The sequence below is a fragment of the Chelon labrosus genome (assembly GCF_963514085.1).
Source record: "Chelon labrosus genome assembly, chromosome: 16".
In the NCBI taxonomy this organism is placed as follows: Eukaryota; Metazoa; Chordata; class Actinopteri; order Mugiliformes; family Mugilidae; genus Chelon; species Chelon labrosus.
In genome coordinates, this window is record NC_140349.1 from 7,784,391 (window position 1) to 7,804,490 (window position 20,100).

General features: G+C 43.0%; 1 protein-coding gene across 1 annotated transcript; it reads right to left on the minus strand.

The window, feature by feature from the left end:
• Positions 1 to 3,512: 3,512 nt before the first annotated feature.
• Positions 3,513 to 19,720, minus strand: LOC311501482 (prolyl endopeptidase). Its single transcript, XM_084563334.1, has 15 exons — positions 19,552 to 19,720; positions 15,794 to 15,868; positions 15,568 to 15,701; positions 15,308 to 15,438; positions 15,001 to 15,210; positions 14,792 to 14,913; positions 12,843 to 12,948; positions 11,849 to 12,040; positions 10,032 to 10,229; positions 9,095 to 9,198; positions 8,036 to 8,172; positions 6,100 to 6,194; positions 5,870 to 6,001; positions 5,077 to 5,233; positions 3,513 to 4,070 (listed from the first exon to the last, which is right to left on the minus strand). The coding sequence occupies exons 1-15, from the start codon at positions 19,591 to 19,593 to the stop codon at positions 3,776 to 3,778; spliced, it is 2,130 nt and encodes a 709-aa protein (XP_084419460.1). The 5' UTR covers positions 19,594 to 19,720; the 3' UTR covers positions 3,513 to 3,775.
• Positions 19,721 to 20,100: the final 380 nt, after the last annotated feature.

Sequence of the window (20,100 nt, forward strand, 5' to 3'; positions counted from 1 at the left end):
TGTTGTGGCATTCGCGGGCCTGTTGTTTTTCGTGTATTCTTTGTTAAGATTGGCTTGGTGCATTTTCAGGACTCCTGGAGGATCCGTTTAGAAGGGGGGGGGGAGGTGTTCAGCCCCTCTGCATCTCCACTGGCCTTGCAAACAGATTATTTGCATTCTTCTCTGCTTGTCTAGATGTAATATACGCTTGCAATAAAATAAATATTTGCAAATTGAAATCAGAGAATGAGTCGGTTTAGGGGAGGGGAAAAAAAAGACCAGGACTGTAAGAGGAAGAAATGCCAGAGAAGTTGAGAAAGAGGCAAACGGATTCAAAGCAGGCACACGGGAAAGCCGACGACGCCTCTGTAAAGGTGTCGGTGAATCCCAGCTGTGTGCCGAGGGCCCTCTCCCCTCTCCTCCTCCCTGTATCCCCGTCTCCCCCTCTGCTCCGTGTGAAGATTAAAGCGTGCGGCATAAAGGGGAGAGCGGTCCACCTCTAAGCTAGTGTGAAGGGGAAACTACCCCCCCACCACCACCACCACAAAAGTTCTGCTCTCCGCTCTTTTGCAAGGAGCGTGCCGCAGCTCAAATCGGCTTTGAGAAATTAATCCCTGCATTATGGAGGGAGCAAAGTAAACAAACGGAGGACAGGATGGGGACCTGCGAGTGGTGAGGCGTCTGTAGGTGAAAGCTTGTGTTCCTCCAGAGGGGGTGCGTACAGAGAGGAGGAAGGGGGGAGCTCAAAAGGTGACTGGTGGGTGAATGAAGAGGAGCGAAGCAGCAAAAGCCTGAACAATCCTCTGGGACACTCCTGGGAGAAGAGCGTCCCGGCCTTTTTCCTGCATGATCTTAAACCCCTCTCTCTGTCTCTCATATGTCCAGCTTATTACCGCCTTTGTCTTCCCTAGCTTCATTCAACCGCTTTGCCCCCTGTGGCAGAGAGTCATTGTCTGCAAATCCTCCTCCTGCAGCCTCCGCTTCCCCCTTCTCCCTTTCCCATCTCTCCACTGAGAGGTACTTAGATAAGGCCCAGGGTTCAGCCTGACGAAATCAGAACTTCCCACTGAGCCGAGATTAAACTCTGAGTGACCGAACGGACAAGTTCGCTCGCTCGTTCTCTCTCTCTGTAGTCTCTGCTGGCAGCCTGGATGCCGGGAGAGAGTTTCCATCTCTCTTTTTTGACAGTTTAAACACCCGTCTGTCTGGGCGCCTCCCGAGACGCTCCGTAAGTGCACTTTCAGCCTCTCTCCGGTTGTCTGATTGTTGCCACTCTGTCTCGCCGTGTATCTGCAGTCTATCATCACTCCTCGTCTTTTCCTCACATGCTTTAAACATCCTTCCCTCTCCTCTGTTCCATTCCCTCTGCTCTACTTCTGCTGTGTTATATACGGATCTATCCTGCTTGTCTGGGATTTGATCTCTTCCCCCGACCACCAGACTCGCAGACAGACACACAGATCAGCAGATAAAATACAAGGATTTAGCAGATTTCATCCTGCTGGCTGGGTTTTTTTGTTTTGTTTTTTGTTTTTTTTAACTACACAATCCGTCTCAATGAAGCAGCCATGCAGATTGACATTATTCTGACACCTAGCCTTTGACCACGAGGTGTTAGCACAGCTTTTCAAGGGAGTTGTTGCAGTCCCATACTGCCACTCGGTGGTATTTGTGACAACTGCACCAGAAAGTAAAAGCTGAACAGAGGCGAAAAGCAGCTAGTTTACTCACTAACTGTACTGCATACAGATGAGAGGAGATTCTATGGACGTATTTCCACTGTATTCTACGACGCTGCATTTCCCTGATGTGCATTTTAATCCTAATTAGGTAAAAGTAAATAGATTTCAACAAACTGATTCTGCGAGTTTAGTGCCAGACCAAACGCTTGCTGAGTCTAGGTCCACATTTATCCTACAGACGTGAGAGCGGTGAATAAATGTATAAGGGCCATTCTCATAAGTCCTGTACATGTTCTGGATGTATTTTGAAGTGGTTACACCATTTACAGGCCATTATTATTATTATGTATAGAGGGTTAGAACCTTTCAGTGTGCACACAGCCCGATGCGTTTTGACATGCAGCACCAGTTCTACACAAAACACACACAGCTACGGTTAAAGTCTCCCCAAGTCTTTGACAAGTTCTGCAATTACTTTGCTGTTTCAGTAGAGCCTTCAAAGTCCTGCTGAAATTCAGCAAATATCCATTATATTAAAACCAAATAATATTAAAAGTTGGGTTTCATTTGGACAACCAGGCACCGCATTTTCTTCTTTTTGGCTTCTGATGGATGACATCTGTGTTTTTGAAAAAGCGACCTATTTCTGGTCAAAAATACAAAAACAAAGTGCCATTTATGCTCCAAGACCTTAATAGTATTGCTGATTACTTGTCTGACAGGTCCCAGTTAGTGCAGCTGGGGAGGGGGGGGGGGCTCCCTGTCCGATACTGTTGTCAGTAATGTGGGGGCACCACAGGGAACTGTCCCGTCTCCCATTTCTGTTCACTCTTTACACCTCTGATGTCCAGTACAGCTCTGGGTCCTTCCACCTGCACAAGTTCTCTGATGACTCTGCAGTGGTTGGGTGTATTAGAGATGAACATTAGGTGGAGTATAGGACACTGATCTGAGACTTTGTAGAGTGGTCCCAGGCAAACCACCTACTCTTGAATGTGGACAAGACCAAGGAGCTGGTCATTGATTTCAGGAGGAAGAGGACACCAATCACCATCCAGGGCCATCCATCACTGGAGGGACAACAGTGATCCTGTAGACTCTACTTCCTGAGGAAGCTCAGGTCTTTTAATGCATGCAGCAAATCGCTGGAGATTTTCTACCAGTCTGTTGTTGCAAGTGCCCTCTACTTTGCTGGGGTTTGTTGGGGGAGCAGCACTAGCAAAAAGGACATAAGTAGGTACTACAAATTAATGTCATGTTATTGGCAGTGAATTGGAGACATTTGTCTCTGTGAGGATCTCTGTGGATCAATAAAGTTTATCTATGTCAATAACCAGACCAAGAATTCCCTCATAGTCATACATCTGGAGATTAACCCACGCTACTTCAAAGACCAGCAGGTGTCTGTCTCTGCGGGAACCTGGGGAAATGTCGTGGGAACACAGAATTCTCGTGACAGCGTTGAGGTCTCCCTTGAACTCAGTCCCAACTCTCCCATACAAAGTACACACTAACAAGGCCTGTACAGTTTCAAGAGGTTTTTTTTTTGTGTGTGTGTGTATTCTGAGTCTCTTTGGTAAAAGTTGTCAAATTTAAGGCTAGATAATGACATTTAGGGTATTTTTACTGCTCTCAAATGTCGTAGAACCAGAACAGTACGTAAGGGTTAAAGCATTTAATGTAACTTACTTTAAAGACATTATTTCTGCACCTATGTGGTGACATTTTTACAATCTAACAAAGTTCTTCTGAGGACCTCTTCCACCACCGTCCCTGAATAATCCAATTACAATTTAGGCATACTTTTTTAGAAGACAATATTTACGGATCATAACAAAACGGACAAATATCGTAGAACAAGTAGAGAGTTTATTTGAAATTCTTTAGTACAAATTCAGTTTAATTCCACTGCATTAAATCATACACAACTGTAACCTGTCTGTGCATTAAATGATTGAGAAGTACGAGTATGATGAGTTTCTCAGTGTTTTATCTGTGCGTTTTATTTTCTTATGTCATTCTGGATTTACAGTCGTATGTTTGCTATAATCACTCAAAAATCCTCTATCACTGTGTAGACCCTTTGCCTCCCTTTCCCCCCACGTCCTCCTCACTCACTCCTTCCAGCTAAGCCCGAGCGTCTCGGCGATAAAGGCGAAGATGTGCGTGTCCTCCAAGATGGCCTTGGCGGTGGGTTTCCCCGCACCGTGCCCGCTGCGGGTGTCCACCCTGACCATGAGGGGCTGGCGCTGCTGCGGGCTGCTGCCGACCCCGTACTGCAGGGTGGCGCAGTACTTCAGGGTGTGCAAAGGCACCACGCGGTCGTCGTGATCGGCCGTCAGAAGCAGGACAGCGGGGAAGGGAGGGCCGGAGTAAGGTGGCTGAGGCAGATTGTGAAGAGGAGAGTACCTGGAGGGATGAAGGGTGATGTGTGAAGCTTTTATGTTACTTAGACCTTGAGATTACAGAAAACAAGGCCTGACCCATAGTGAATATTTACACCGATGTGCTTGAGAGTCAGGAAGATTAAAATTCAGAATTGAGTAAAACAAACTCTCTAAGGAGAGATGTGCTGCTGCCAAAGTGCAAGAACAAATCCATGAAGAATTCAAATTTTAATGTGAGATTAAACAAAATGTGCAAAAACGAGTGGAAATGCTATATTTAGATGAGTTAATGAAGAGGTGAGACGTGAGAAAGAAGGATAAAATCTTGATGGGGGGCGGGGGAGATTAATTTCAGTTGAGTCTCTGTTCTAACGTAGATTAACTTTATTAAAATCTGGTTCTTAGCATTCTGTGCACGGTTTCAGTGTCTGCTTGCTTTTTTTTTTTTTCAAGCAGACGGCACTGATTCTTGAAAATATTTAAACTGATGGAAACGTACAAAGTGCACAGATCAGCCACAACATTATGACCACTGACAGGAGAAGTGAATTGCATTGACCATCTTGTGACAATCCAATGTTCTGCTGGGAAATGTTTGGACCTGGCATTCATGTGGATGTTAGACCACCCACCTAGACCAGCCCAGGCACCCCCCACCCCATAGCAATGACACTCCTTGATGGCAGCAGCCATCCCCAGCAGGAGGATAAAAAAAAACAAAAAAAAAACATGAAGAACAGAACAAGGTGTTGACCTGGCCTCCAAATTCACTAGATCCCAAACTGATCAAGTATCTATGGGATGATATACAGAGGACCCTCCCATCAAAGTTCCCCCCCCACTAACAACATTCTGTTGCCAGACACCACAGGACACCCTCAGAAGGCCCATGTCCATTCTCTGAGTCACAACTGTTTTGGAGGCACAAGGGAGATCTACACAATATTAGGAAGGTGGTCATAATGTTATGCCAGAACTGTGTATTGTCATACAATTTTGTGTTTTAGTTGTTTGTGTGTGTTTCATACTTGATGAGCCACTTGAACTGCTCCGGGTCGTCAGAACAGCCGTAGTCAGTGGTCCAGGCGTGACCGATGGTGAACTTGTGGAACTTCAGCATGTCCATCACCCCCACCTCAGCTACCACGCAGCCGAACAGGTCTGGACGCTGGTTCAGGCAAGCAGCTGTGGGTGCGTGTGTGTATTTCAGATGTGTGTTACAGATCTGAATCGCTAACAAAATCCACAACAACACACACATAACTTCGTCTCGTACTCTCGGACACAATCTGTCCTAAATGGCCACTTGCGCACCAGGGAAGCAGGCATTAGTCGGGTTTGTGCAATGCCATATGGCGGTCGCCCTTTGCTAAATGATGTGACTAAGCACTGTTTAATGTGGTGTTTAATAGCGAAATTAATTGAAGCTAAGCGGCTAAGTACTGTTAGATGAATATGACATTAGGAGACACGCTAAATATGCACAATAAGGGAATAACAGGCATTCTAAGAAGCTGAGACTTGCAGTTGATCTGCAATCTCGGCTTTGAGATAGGTGGGAATATTATTTTAGCTTTGGGTTAAATCACATAGAAGTAGGAGGTGATCTGTTAAAATGAGGAGGAAGCAGCGATGTAGTTCCATCAGCAGATTCTAGGTGTGTTACCCAAGCTTCCCAATTTCAGCTTCCAAACGATGACAGGAGATGGACCTTTGCAGATGCACTTTTAAAGCCGTTTATTTTCCTCTCTCTCTACCTGCAGCTTTGTCACTAGATGTCCCACATAATGAGGAGGCCCACACAGTCAGTCCTGTACTTACCCACTAGCAGCCCTCCATTAGAGCCTCCATTGATAGCGATGCGGCTGGCCGTGGTGTACTTCTCCTGGATCAGGTACTCTGCGGCGCACTGGAAGTCGTCGAAGCAGTTCTGCTTGTTCCCCAAAGAACCGGCTACAAAACACAGCAGCAGTCAGTTCAAAAGCACCTCACAGGCAACTCACATTTAAGGTTTTCATCGTTCTCTGACGTGCCACTACGTGACTTCGTACCTTTGTGCCAGGTGAGGCCGTACTCTCCGCCCCCTCTGATGTTGGCCACTGCCAGGATCCCTCCCAGGTGTCTCACAAAAAGCAGATAGGCCACGCTGACCACGTAAAAAAAGAGACAGCAAAACCATGTCAGAGGTTAGGAGCATGATATTAAGGTAGTGAAATGGTAAATGAAGCACAAGAACTACATAGAATGCTTTTTGTGGCCAGATTACTTTTAGATCTTTTTACACTTCATATTTCGATCATAGAATGTTTTGGCAGGTTCTGTTTTAGTGCACACAGCACAGAGCACAAATACAGAGTTTCTGAAGAACTGCTCATGAAAGTATTTATACGGCTTATTCTCACACGATAAGCCTTGTGAGAAGTTTGAAGGGGGGAAAATATCACTATTTAGTGAAGCTGTTAACAACGTATATCTCTTGACATGTGACTTTAAAGATATTGGAAGTCAAAGAAGCTGCAAAGCATCCTAAAAATGTGTTGCACTAAGCTTGTTTAATTTATATTAACATCACCCATCTCTGTGTCAAAAGAGATGAGCAATTAAAAATGACAAATAAATCCACAGGATAAGTTAAGCCTATTTTCCAAACTGTTTTCAAGGATGATTTCTAAGATGTAAACTAAATGTTTAAAATTTGCAGTTTACAAAAAATGTGCTCTCAGATTTACTGACAAACTGTCAATGACTCAATCATATACAGCAGTATTTTATCACTGTATTACTGTGTAGAAGCCTCAAAGCCTCAAAAACGTGAGGACATTAGTTAAATGTTTACTGGATTCTAGGGAGATTTGTCAGGTCATAAGATCACACGATAATCCATCTTGTCAGGCTGCAAAGCCCATGCTTATCCACAGGGATGAGGACCAATCGGCATCTTGTGAGGATCTCCTGGCAGCTATGTATTTTAGGAGCGATGACAGCCACTCCTGCGAGTGTGTTTCATGGTCAGATTATCCTTACAAGGATGGCAAGAATCAAGTTTGTCAAGTTTGTTCCTATGGTTGGTCGATAGACTGTGACAGATGTAGTTCATCCAATCATCTTCCATATTATCTTATATATTTTAACTGTTTCCAGTGAGGATTTCTCCAATTATTCTGTGTAATGAACCATTTTACACATCAGGTTAAAATAGCCGACTAAGCTTAATAACATAAGCACAAAAACTAATGAAATAACATTTTATGCATAGGCCCTATACTAGGGAAACGGCTGATTTTAGTGTTGTAACACTAGAAATGACAAATATGACAAAAATGAAACCCTAATATTGCAGAATGAGTGTTTATATTGTGTCATGGCTGTGAGATTAAAAAATGCGGTTATAATGGGAGTCAATGGGACATTTTTGTCCGTTAATGACTTGGGACTCATTTAAGTCAATATTTTAGCTAACCTTGGTCATATCGAAGAGTGATTTGAAAAATGCCTCAGCCTCTAAACAGTTTTTTTTTTTTTTTTTTTTTTATGGAAATTTTTTTTATATAAAAAAACAACCATGACTTTAAATAATCAAACTGACATTTAAAGGGTTAAAATCCTCAAAATGATTGGATTTAAGGTAGTTTTGTAAAGTGCTGAAGTGGTTTAAGAGATTTATGCAGGGACAAAAAGGCAGAAAAAATATTAATCAGTTAAGTTTTTATAGCTGTTCTTGGACATTTCAGAAGTTTTTAATGACTCAAAGGGGCAGTCTCAACTCAGACTCAACTGCCTGAGGGTTAATATAATGTCATGTCACATGTAGCATTTTATGGATTTTACAAAAGCTGTGACTTTTTGATTTACTAACAAACTCAATGACTGAATTTTGAATCAGTAAGTTTAAAAGCTGCTTTTGCAGAACCAACTTCATAGGCTGTAGGTTTTATATACAGCGCCGTGTGCTAGTATCACAGAGATAGATGAGTAGAGTGTAAGTACTGATAGTATGGCTGGATCGAATTCTCAAAGCCTCCATATCCATAGAGGAAAACAGGATGAGTCCCATCCTTCTTCAGGCCCTTGGCGTGAACCAAGAACATGGGGATCTTGGTTCCATCTTTGCTGGGGTAGAACACCTGAAAACATAAATAACAATGTACATCACTTGATTCATCTCCTGCAACAGCCCTTCTTGATATTTCTAAAACAAGCCGGTCACACACACCATTTGACAGATTCCGGTAAATCTGCATCATGACACGAATACAAACGTGATAATTTAACTGCAACATGACTGGACTGGAAAATGAGGGGGAGGAAAACAATGCAAAGAAAGGGTAATGGGGAAGTTTAAGCGTGAGGGGAAAAAGACACAGTGGCCTGTATGAAAGTATAGTGGTGGTGCTTTCTAAGTTAAATTTGTGACAAAAAAGTTTTTAAAATCCATTTATATTCACATACATTTTGACATTTACAGTAATTAGTTTTACTGATGAAGTGGAATGTTTTGGATCTTGTGCACTTCCTGTTTCTCTCCAGTCTTGGTGTAAAAGTTAATTTTGGTCTCACTAGTCCATAAAACTCTTCTCCAAAACCTTAACTGAATTTCTTTGAATTTCATCTTAATTCTACTGCACGAACTGTGATACTTTCTCACTTGCACTCTCTTTAAAGGCTCTATTGTGTTTTTTTGTTTTTTTATTCACGCTCTATTTGGAACTTTTCTTTGGGACTTCCCACACCTGATATTATCAATTATTTGCGTCACGGTTCTCAATGAACCTGTTTGTTTTCTCTTCTTACATTTTGGCCACTTCTCTAGTTTCCCTTCCGGCTCCGAATGCACAATCGGCAAATGAAAATATCAGGTATGTGCAGCAATTTACGTCTCGATCAGTCGATCACTTAAATGAAGTCCACTCAACGTTAAAACGGCTCTTGATTATAAAAGCTAAATGTGTGTCCATGCAAAGCTAAAAGCCTTCAGCTCAAATTTTCACATTTCACTCCGTCGGATGTCGCTGCACATTACTGAAAAAACGGAAGAAGTGGTATTACCTGGCTCGTCTGATAGTCCTCTTGCTTGATGCCTTTTACCTCCACCTCCCTGAAGACTTTGGGTTCTGGGTTAGCCACGCTCAGGTCACAGTAGTAAATGATGCCTGGTTAGCACAGAGCAGAGGCCACACAGGTTAGGGGCTACTCTGTGGTAAGCTGCTCGCACAGGCATGGTTCATATTTAGAGGAACTGTCTGGTCATGTCACAGCTAGAAATGATATAATCTGCAGCTACAGTCAACCACTACAGTCAATTTTATGCAGTTTGTGATCTTTACCCTGTCCTTCTCCTTTTCTTACTGACCACCAGAGGCGTTGAATTCTTAGAACCGCGGTTACATCCGTAACTAAGGTTGTTTCTTTCTTTGTCGCTACAGTCGCTCCTCTCTTCAGTTTTTGCTAACAGTCGTTGGGGGTTGAAATGCATTGCTATAAGTGCGCAAGAGTGCAAATGCTGCAGCAGAAAACGGGGAGACTTAACTTCATCTGCACTGTGTGAACTCACCTGGCAAGGGCTTCAGTGTAAGGTGTAGGAAATTTCCCATACGTGGGATTAATAAACATGTCTTAACAGACATCGGTTTATGTGTATAAGTCCTGCACTACAACTTCAAATCTGAAGTTTTATCTGATATTTAATGTGTATCTTTTACTCATGGTTGATGTATTAGTAGAAAAAGCAGAAGTTCCCGTTATAGTAGCAATACAGGAACTGCACAAATTCTTGGTATTTACACAAGTAAAGTGATCAATGAACTGATAAGATGAGCAACAGAAAATTATGAAGCAACTGCACATAAAGATAATCAGTAAGATACTTAATAATAAAAGTAATCATTAGGGCTAACCTAATTTATGGAACGCTTTGTTGTTCAACGCATAGTGGGTCATTGTTTTTGTAATTCCTCTTCATGTGGGGCTATTAATATTGAATTACCCGGTGTAGTGAAGGAGGTGAACTTGTAGAAGAAGTCCGAGTGCTTCTTCTTGCAGCTCACTCCGGACACCGTGCCGACGTCCAGCGGCAGGTCCCTGACAAGCCGGCCCGTGTTGAGCTCGTAGACCTGCAGGATGTCCTTCACGTCGTGCACGTAGTTGACCAGCAGGTGGTGCTGGTTCACACAGGAGACGAAGCCTGCAGGGGGAGAAAAGAGGAAGTCAGCGTTGAATGAACTTGAGGATGTTTGTTTGTCGAAAACACTGTAACCAAGAGAGACCGTGTGATTGTGTTTTTCTTCTTCTTCTTCTTCTTCTTCTTCTTCTTCTTCTTCTTCTTCTGTGTCACACTCCCAAGATGTGAACGCCCTTATCTGCTGATTCTGCTTGTTGTTAAGATTAATGAATCATCTCATGGGCCTTGGAGAAAGCCACATAATTGCTATTGATTTAACAAGACCACATTAACTAGTTCATCATTAGGGTTGTTACTGTTTCATACAGTCAAGGCCCATGTAAACTATTAATCCAGTTACTGTAATTGGGTGCAGTCTCATAAATAGCCTGAAGAGGGCAGCCTAACATGCTTTCAGGGGGACAGTGGTTGAGACGCTGCCTTCTCTTGCAAAAAAACACAAAATACAGCAACTACAATTCCTTATATGGCATTTTGCTTTGAAGCGTCTTGGGCATATAATTAAAATGGCATCTGGGCTTACAGCACGGCAACAAGACGGTATAATTACAGAGTGGACAACTTGGATAACTGCCAAAGACAGCTGTAAAATGCCAAAATGTTGTTATTAAACATGTTGGAGGAACAGCAACCGAGTTCTCCAGAAGGGAGAGAAAAGAAAAACACAATGCCGTCAAATGAAACTGATAGCACTACCTACGATTGGTTGATTGTTTTTGGCAACTTCACAACAAGACTGAGTTACGGCTTTGTCCCCGTCGTACATGCATGCAAGCATTAGCAGGAAGAAAAACAATTGAATAACATTTCTAACGTTTTAAAGCCATTAATATGGTCACTTTAGAGCATGAAATGTAGAAAACAATATATTAATAACTTGCACTGATCATATATCGTAAGCTTTAACACTTGCAACACTTACGTGGATGTATTTGGCTATAAATACATTTTATTAAACATTAATTTAGGCAAAGCACCTTGAAATAGCCATTAAAATGTAATTATTTCTTCCCACTGTGGAATAAATTAAAAGATCTTAAAGGATCTTATTTGACTTTCTCTTTGTACCGACACACTGCTGTGCTAATGTGTGTGTGTGTGTGTGTGTGCACTTGTCAGAGGAAATGTGGACATTCGCCGACGTGCGCTTTCATTGGTCTCCAGGTACACTTACGATCATTCGGGTGACTCACAGGGAAAAAAAAAACACACACACACACACAAAAAAAACATGTGTTAGGCCAAAGCGCCTGTGGACCTAGTTTCACTTTTTGAAGCAGAGTTCCCTCTGACGAACGCTCTTAACCGCAGAATCTGAACTTCCCAGTTGTTGTGGTCGGACTGTCATCGAAACATTAGGACAGAAATTCAGCGAAAAGACGCACTGCAAGACTCCAGGGCTAAATAGTGGAACTCCGGTTCTGCGTATAAGCCCTTTACGCACTTCTACAGGTCGGCGGGGTTTACGTAGATGCGACGAAAAGACCACAGCTGCTAATGTCAAGCGGTTTTACAATTTACCAGCACAGCAGCTGTATGAACTGCACTGACCTATTACATTTCCTTTGGAGAAATGATACCACATGGACTGACTATATAGTGAAATTTCCAGTTTGTCTCACCCAGGACGTCCTTCTCATGCTGTGGTATTAGGGTGGTCCAGTGCTCCCTTTCTGGTTTCTGGATGTCTATGTTGAGGAGGCAGTAGCGAGGGGCTTCCAGGTTGGAGCGGAAAGTGAACACGGTCCCTTCGTTGGTGATGTAGGAGTACTGGGCATCGAAGTTGTCCACAAGTTTGACCCACGGCAGCAGGCCTGGTGGAGAACATGAAGAAAAATCACATGATAAACCTCAAAAGTTTTGATTTATACCACGGTGGTTGACATTAGGAGTTACAATGAATTCATTGTGAAGCACCAGATTGAAAAAGGAAAACGCTCCGATTCACCTGAAGCAAGCTTTCGCAACAGACTTAAACGAGAAAGTGTCAAAACTCCTGTGTGGGGGAGGGGAAGTGAAGTAACACTCTGCTGGTATTTGGTGTTATATTTACGCATTTCAATATACTCCCAGTGTGATATGACACAAGCTTCCACTAATTTGGGGGAAAAAAACTGTCAAAGCGGCACGTACTCACACGCTGCGCATTTTCACTTAGGGGAAACACACAACAGGAACGCAATATGAAAGCGACGGGAGGCAAACTTGCCAGGCCGTTGCTTTTCACCGCTTCACTTTCAGAGCTATTTTGGCAATTAATTGATCATTTGAATAATTTCACAAGGACATTTCTTGGGTTTAAGCTTCTCAAATATGAGGGTTTGCTGTTGGTTATCGTGTAAACTTGGAAGCCTGGAATCAAAATTCATTGGACTTTAGATGCTCTCAGTCACCAAAATCGATATTTATCAATTGAATTTGGTCCAGAAGGTAGAAAGCATATCCACTAATCACGGTGGATGTACATCTGTGTACGCGTGAAAGTGGGAGGCCAACTGCAAACTCTTAGCCAAAAGCGACCACTTGTTATTACACTTGTTAAACTTTGTTATCGGTTTAAAATTCAGGTGTGATTCGATTTGCAAGGTCAGCACAAGCGCGCACACACAAACGCACCCTTGATGCCGTCGGGGAGCTGCTGTAGGTCACAGTACCACAGCTGGTTGACGGGCTCGCAGCCTTCGGTGATGGACAGAACGGCGTATCTGCCATCGTCTGATATCTGGAGGGAGAGGAAGGAACAAAAAATAAATAAATAGATAAATAGCCAGGAGGGAAGATGGGAAAGACGAGAGGCTATGAGTGACATGAAGCACTCGACCATGAGACCCAGTCACGCAGGCATGGCATCAATCATTTTAAAACGACAAATACGTAGATAAGAGGTGTTAGAGTGAAATAGTAATCACTGGACGAGGGTTTTGACTCTAAGCTGCACCCTCTGAGTGTCATCCCCTCTCTCTGGTCCCTTCGGCTGACAACTATCTAAAGCACAAAAGTGGCTTATAGCTAAAAAAAATTGGTTTTGAATTGAATTTTGACCATGTTTTTTTGTTTTCTCCAACGCCTTTAATAAAATGGTCTGAAGTTGCTCTGGAAACGTGACTATTGTTTCCCGGACTGTCTGCTGGACAGGAATCGCTGGGTGTGCCTGGGGAGCCCCTGTCTGACACGGGAGCTGGTAACACATGGGGGACTCTCCTGTCTCCCTTTCTGTTCACTCTGCACACCTCAGATTTCCAGTATAACTCTGAATCATACGCCGACATCTGCAGCAGTTCTAGGATGACTGTGCGGTGGCTGGGCGTGTTAAAGATTGGCAGGGGTAAGGGTATGGGGAAACTGGTGTTTTAATGTTGAGGAGTGGTGTAGCAGGAATCTGCTTTGTAATGAGCCGGAAGATGGTGTTTATCATAAGGAAGACGGGAACTGAAACCGTGCCTTTGAACTTTAAGGGTGAGAAGGTTGGAGCTGGGCAACACAGGTGTTTGGGTGAACAACAGTGAAGGAGACGATGAGGCACTAGTGCAGGTCTTGCAGTTCAAGCAACAAGTTGTTATGAATCTTCTACCAGTCTGTGCTAGCCGGAGGCATCTGCTGCATTGCTGAAGAATCCTTCTATCGGGAAAACCTGACGCTTTTGATGATCCATTATTCATCATTAACCCACCCACCTATAGTAATCCCGCAAGTATTTTTTTTCCAAATTGACCCGCACCTAATCACATACTGACTGTGTTTCTCAGCTTAAATATACACCAATCAGACATAACATTATGACCAGCTTCCTAATATTGTGTAGGTCTCCCTTGTGCCTCCAAAACAGTTGTGACTCATCAGAGAATGGACATGGACCTTCTGAGGGTGTCCTGTGATGTCTGGCAACACGATGTTGTTAGTGGGGGCCTCTGGGTCCTATGGGTTGAGGGTAGGGTCCTCTGTGGATCATCCCACAGATACTTGATCAGTTTGGGATCTAGTGGATTTGGAGGCCAGGTCAACACCTTGTGCTGTTCTTCATGTTTTTTTGAGTTGTTCCTAAAGCATTTTTGTGTGTCAGGCTGCATCCTGCTGGGGATGGCTGCTGCCATCAAGGAGTGTCATTGCTATGGGGTGGGGGTGCCTGGTCTGGTCTAGGTGGGTGCTACATGTCTAAGTAACATCCACACCAATGCCAGGTCCAAAAGTTTCCCAGCAGAACACTGAATTGTCACAAGATGGTCAATGTTATTTACTTCTCCTGTCAGTGGTTTTAATGACGGGTGCCATTACTCTGAAGCAGGCAGGTTTTAAATAAATAAATCTAAATTTATTAAAGTAATCATTGTCTTTTTGTTGTAAAATTAAACTGTCATTTTTTTCCAGTATAACCTGAACCCAGGTTGGCATCTTTAAGATATAATTATGACTCTGTTAACTAGTGTCTAATGGTGCAGATTATCATTTCACCCACCCCTAACATCTAACATCTGCTATTAACTGAATATTAATCCCTTTAATCCATTTTCCACCTGTACAGTGCAAATGCTTGCAGTAGTTTTTATTTTTGATAACTATGGACTTACGGTCACTGAACTGTGCCACTTGGGATGATCTGGGAACTCTGCAACCAGAATGTCTTCGGACTGTTTGGTGCCGATAACGTGGTAAAAGAGCTTCTGGTTGATGTTGCTGGTGGTCTCTGTGCCTGCAGGGGAAAACAGAGGGAATTTAAATCTTTCAATGCATTCTAATCAGTGCGCCGTTTCTTCAACGCACGCTGTCTCCTCCTTACCATCAGTTTTGCCTTCCTGGCGCGGGTAGCTGTTGTAAAAGATGCCCTTTGCATCGTGAGTCCAGGCCAAGCAGCTAAATTTAACCCTTTCCAGCACGTCAGGCAGCAGAGTAAGATCGTCGGCCTTCATGAAACGCACCGTCACCCAGTCTGAGCCGCTGCTGCTCAAACCGTAGGCAAAGTATTCGCACTCTTCTGATAGACGTGCCACTGAAAGGAGAGAGGGAAGGAGTGAGCACTTCTTGTTTATGCCTCGTCTTATCTGTGTGCTTGTGCACGCTAACGTATGCCCTGCAGTTTGACTCACTCTTGAGAGCTACGGTGCCATCTTCAGATAGGGTATTGGGATCAAAGAACACAGTGGCGGGTGCATCCAGAGAGTCTTGCACGTACAGCACGTCCTGGTTCTGAAGGCCTTTGTTGTGAAAGTAGAAATACCTGAAAATTAAAGTGAGAAAAAGTCTTAAATATTAGGTGGAAAGGATCACAGAGATAAAAGATTCATGATTTGGAAGGATATTCAAGTTGGTCCCTCTCATAATTGATCCATCAAACTTCATCTAATACCTCTTCCCTCTTTTGTAAGGGCAGCTATATTTGGGATAGTCATAGAGCTCAGTGAGGCGCTGGTGGAACTGAGCCCGCACAGCACACTTCTCCAGGTACGGCATGGTCAGTTTGTTCTGCTCCTCAACGAAGGCCTGGGCGACACAAAGAGAGTGGCAAGGGATAAAATCAGGGACGTTTCAAGCAAAGAAACAGCTTCGTATTTCTGCAAGAAGCTCTCACGCACCATTGTTTCTGCACCGTCAGGGTCTTCTAGCCATGCATAGGGATCGCAGATCTTAGTTCCGTGGTAGTCATCCACCTGTTGTGAAGGTAAACAGGTTGAACAGGAAGAAAAACGCAAACAAACAACAGATGAGTTAAATGTTTGGCATTCAAACCTGATTTTTCTTTGGCAGAAAAGTCAGGTGGCGGAAATTGTTTTTCTCTGGAACTTAAGAGAATCTGTACGGCTCAACCGCCAACTGTGTCTTTAACATTTTTTGGCTTGTCGGGACACCACTTGTCAAGAGTTGGAATCTACGTCGCTCCTTTTTATGTACCTTTGACATGCCAACCTTGATGCACCAGTGAGCAGACTGGATTTGTTGCAAGTTATATCGCTTTTCAAAACACACACACGCTTGGCTGGCTGTCTTTGGGAGGATGGCGTAAAACTGGTCCTCGCAGAGATGGCTGTGAACGCACACACAAATTTCCACCGACTCCACTGATGACATGATATCCAGAAATGATTTCCCGCTAGTTTTCCATTAACCTAACAACACATGTTAACATCTTTTTAGCCTCAGAGGCTAACACATCAAACTGTTGCAAGCCTAGGCTTATTTGTGTTTCGGGGAAATAAGGCCTGCTGCATTTCCCATTTACACATCGGAGTGCAGCCAAATGTCTACTCTACCTGCGAACACAGGATGAAAGTTGTCAGGGAATGACACACATGAAGGACATTTGGGGAGGATGAGTACTGTTCTTGAACATGTCTGCCTTTCAAGACTATCTAATGAATGTTTTTGGCCAACTTAAACTTTGATGTGATTCAACGTGATTCATTTCCTGAATTCTTCGCTATACTTTACTCACTATACTGTGGTTTAACAGATACATCCAGTGTTTAACAAAATCTTGAATACATTTGTACTGTTTCTTTATCATCCGTATTTTAAGCACTTACCTAACTTTGCAAAGAACACATATCTGGTCTCCCAAAGGTAATGTGTTATAGCCTGATGAGAGCAAGATTTTTTCCCCAAAAAAATTGTATGGCACCAAAATGAATCAGCAAAAGAACACAGTGAAGCATGGTGGTAGTAGCATCATGTTTTAGGACTGCTTTTTCTCTGGTGCCTGCTAGAAAGCTGAAAATAAACACCACGTTCACCTTTCAGAATGTCAGTGATCCTAAGCACACGTCCAAATCCAGCAAAGAATGGCCTCAGAGATAAAAGATTCATGGTTTGGAAGGATGTAGACAGAGCACGGACCTGAATCTTATTAATAACCCGTTTCATGTTCAGTTTCACATAGTTTTTTTTAAGTGTTTTTTCAATAGGTTGTCGTTTTTTAAGCAATTGCACAAAAGTTTTTGATACGATTTCTCTTTTTCTTTGTCAAAACATAAATAAATGTGCCGACTAATCAGATGTCTTCATAGTTTTTAAACCCACCGTGCTTCAAAAACACAGAAAATTAAGTTCATTCATTGGTGCACGGTGTCAGCCCATGCATTGGAATCTGCACGAGGAGAAAAAAACTTGGCTCGTTGAACGCGGAAAGGATCACAGAGAATTATTTTTAAGGATACGCTCTCACTGGTTCCAGAGAAATTGGCAGCTGTTTGTCCAGCGCAACAACATTTCCTCAACTGTCATATAGCAAAGACTACAAAAAGCCTGACGTGTTTGCCTGGGCAGGATGTTTCAATGCTCACTTCTTTTTTTTTTTTTTTTATAATAAGATAAATAATATTTTTCATGATAAGAATTATAGCAGTGTAAATGGATAGTTTTTTTTTTCTCACATCTTAAGTAAAATGAGTGTAACAATGGAGAGGACTAGTGCATCATAATGGCAGTATTTAGCATAAAGCTGTCAGTGTAATTGGTGTAACTGGTGAGAAAGGAGCAAGTGACTACATGACATTCTTACTGGAATCCTTGTTACATAATTTTTTGGGACAATTTCCATGCATGCAGCTGGGTGCAGCAGTATGAACGCCTACCTGGAGAGTCTGTCTGACAATGTTCACTGTTATCCTCACATATATACACAATATCACATCACTCTCTCCACAGTTTGTGACAGTCTGCTTTTCACTTCCTACGATGGTTTAAAAGTCTTTTAACAGACACATAGTTCTGATGAAAGATGACAATATGTCCTAAGTATTATGGAAACCGATCTGGCATTACATTATTCCTAATATTGTGTAGGTCTCCCTTGTGCCTCCAAAACAGATGTGACTCATCAGTGAATGAACATGGTCCTTCTGAGGGTGTCCTGTGGTGTCTGGCAACAGAATGTTGTTAGTTGGGGGCCTCTGGGTCCTATGGGTTGAGGAGAGGGTCCTCTGTGGATCATCCCACAGATACTTGATCAGTTTGGGATCTAGTGAATTTGGAGGCCAGGTCAACACTTTGTGCTGTTCTTCATGTTTTTTTGAGTTGTTCCTAAAGTGTTTTCGTGTGTGTGTCTGTGTCAGGCTGCATCCTGCTGGGGATGGCTGCTGCCATCAAGGAGTGTCATTGCTATGGGGTGGGGGTGCCTGGTCTGGTCTAGGTGGGTGCTACATGTCTAAGTAACATCCACATGAATGAATGCCAGGTCCAAAAGTTTCCCAGCAGAACATGGAATTGTCACAAAATGGTGTTTACTTCTCCTGTCAGTGGTCATAATGTTGTGACTTATCTGTGTATTTGCATCATATACTATTTAGCGTGGAACTACAGATGCTTGCAACTAAAAACAATTGCAATATTGCAATTTGTCCTTCACTTTGCAGCCACAGAGTGCATCTGAAATAAGTAAGAAAATGTGAGCAAACTGGGCAACACAGAAAAAATGGAGCTTTAAATTTTCGTAACATACAGACAAGCTTGTTCTGCTGCGTCCTTTAAGAAGTGGTGCATCCATGTTATAATAGTATTCTGAAACGTGAGTCCCTGTGTGCCTTCTTCACATCTGCTCCTCTTATTATTGCATGCTAGTTTTTAATCTTGATTTGTTTTGTTAAGCTACACAATTTAGCAGCAGCTGCCCAGGATTGATGCCTGTCTGTCCTTGCTGTACAGTACTCCCCTGTGTTTCCTTGAGAGTTGCTGTTGCTGCAGTACCTGTTGCAAACACTGCAACAAAAAAGTCTGTAAAGCAGAATAAGAGTAAATACTCGATAAATTGAAATGGCACGTACAGGATTAGTAACTTTAAAAATCAATTATGCATGCATATATGTATGCATGTATGAAATATGATTGTACATTTACATTATGGAGAACTTTGAAGGAAAAACCACTATGTCTCTGATGAGATTATGTAAGATTACTGTTTTGGGAGTTTCTTAATCTAAACGATTAATCCAAATGAAATCTTTAGTTTCAAAAAAAGCTGACACAGACTAAAATTCCTGGCAGTACGGCTTTAAAGCAATCCACTGCCTCATTTCAACAAACAAGGACAGCTGAAGTCCAAATGAATGAGCGCATAGGCCGCATGTTCCCCACCGTCACTTTTGCTTCTGGGGGTGTTGGCGCAACATTACCACAACTGCGTGGCAAAGTGCGAAACGTCCGAGCGCGCAGCAACACAACGCTCAGCTTTACCGACAATTCGTTCGGTTTAACTTTTGTTTTTGCTTCTTCATTCATTCGCCATTTGCCTTTCTAACCCGCCACCCATATGACCCGTCTTTCTCTTCCTGGTCTCGCTTCTCCAGCTAGTGTGCCGCAGAGAAAGAAAGAAACGCACAGCGGGGCTTTTCACACTGACCTTACTCTCATCTCTTCGGGCAGCCGGGTACTTAAACGCCATGGCGAGGTTTCCTAAAAACGTTTTTTTTTGCTGTGTTTCGTCTTTCTTTTGCTACTCTGTTGAATGTTTTATCTGTCTTTTTTTTTTAAAAAAAAATCGTTCTGCGTGCACCGTCCTCTTCCTCTAAGTGAAAGTGAAAGTACTTTTTTTTTTTCTGTCTCTCACATACACACACCCACGCGTTTGTGCAAACCGCCTGTGCTTCTTCTCTGCGCAGGAAACGGTGCGTCATCCAGGGCAAAGAGATCCGCGGCCGCAGTGTGCGTGTGCACGTCGGTCGGTCACTTGCGCAATTAGTAAAAATCGCAACCAAATGGTTTCCAATAAAAGCCCCCAGATGAAAGAAACTGTAAATGCAAAATCAATGTAATACAATGATTTGAGCCTGAAGCCACAAAGAAGGGGGGGGGGGGGGGGCGGCGTGTGCTCTGACAGCTTAATCAGAGGAACATGTGCATTTCATACTGAACTGAATCATTCAGCTGTGGCTCCTGAGAAACCGGAGAA

Excerpts from the sequence above, each read along its gene's own strand:
- LOC311501482 (XM_084563334.1), bottom strand. The coding sequence starts at position 19,593 with ATGGCGTTTAAGTACCCGGCTGCCCGAAGAGATGAGAGTAAG. Across the intron at positions 15,869-19,551 it reads CCCGAAGAGATGAGAGTAAG|GTGGATGACTACCACGGAAC; the intron begins GTCAGTGTGAAA and ends CCTTCACAACAG. Across the intron at positions 9,199-10,031 it reads CACCTCCTTCACTACACCGG|GCATCATTTACTACTGTGAC; the intron begins GTAATTCAATAT and ends TGTGCTAACCAG.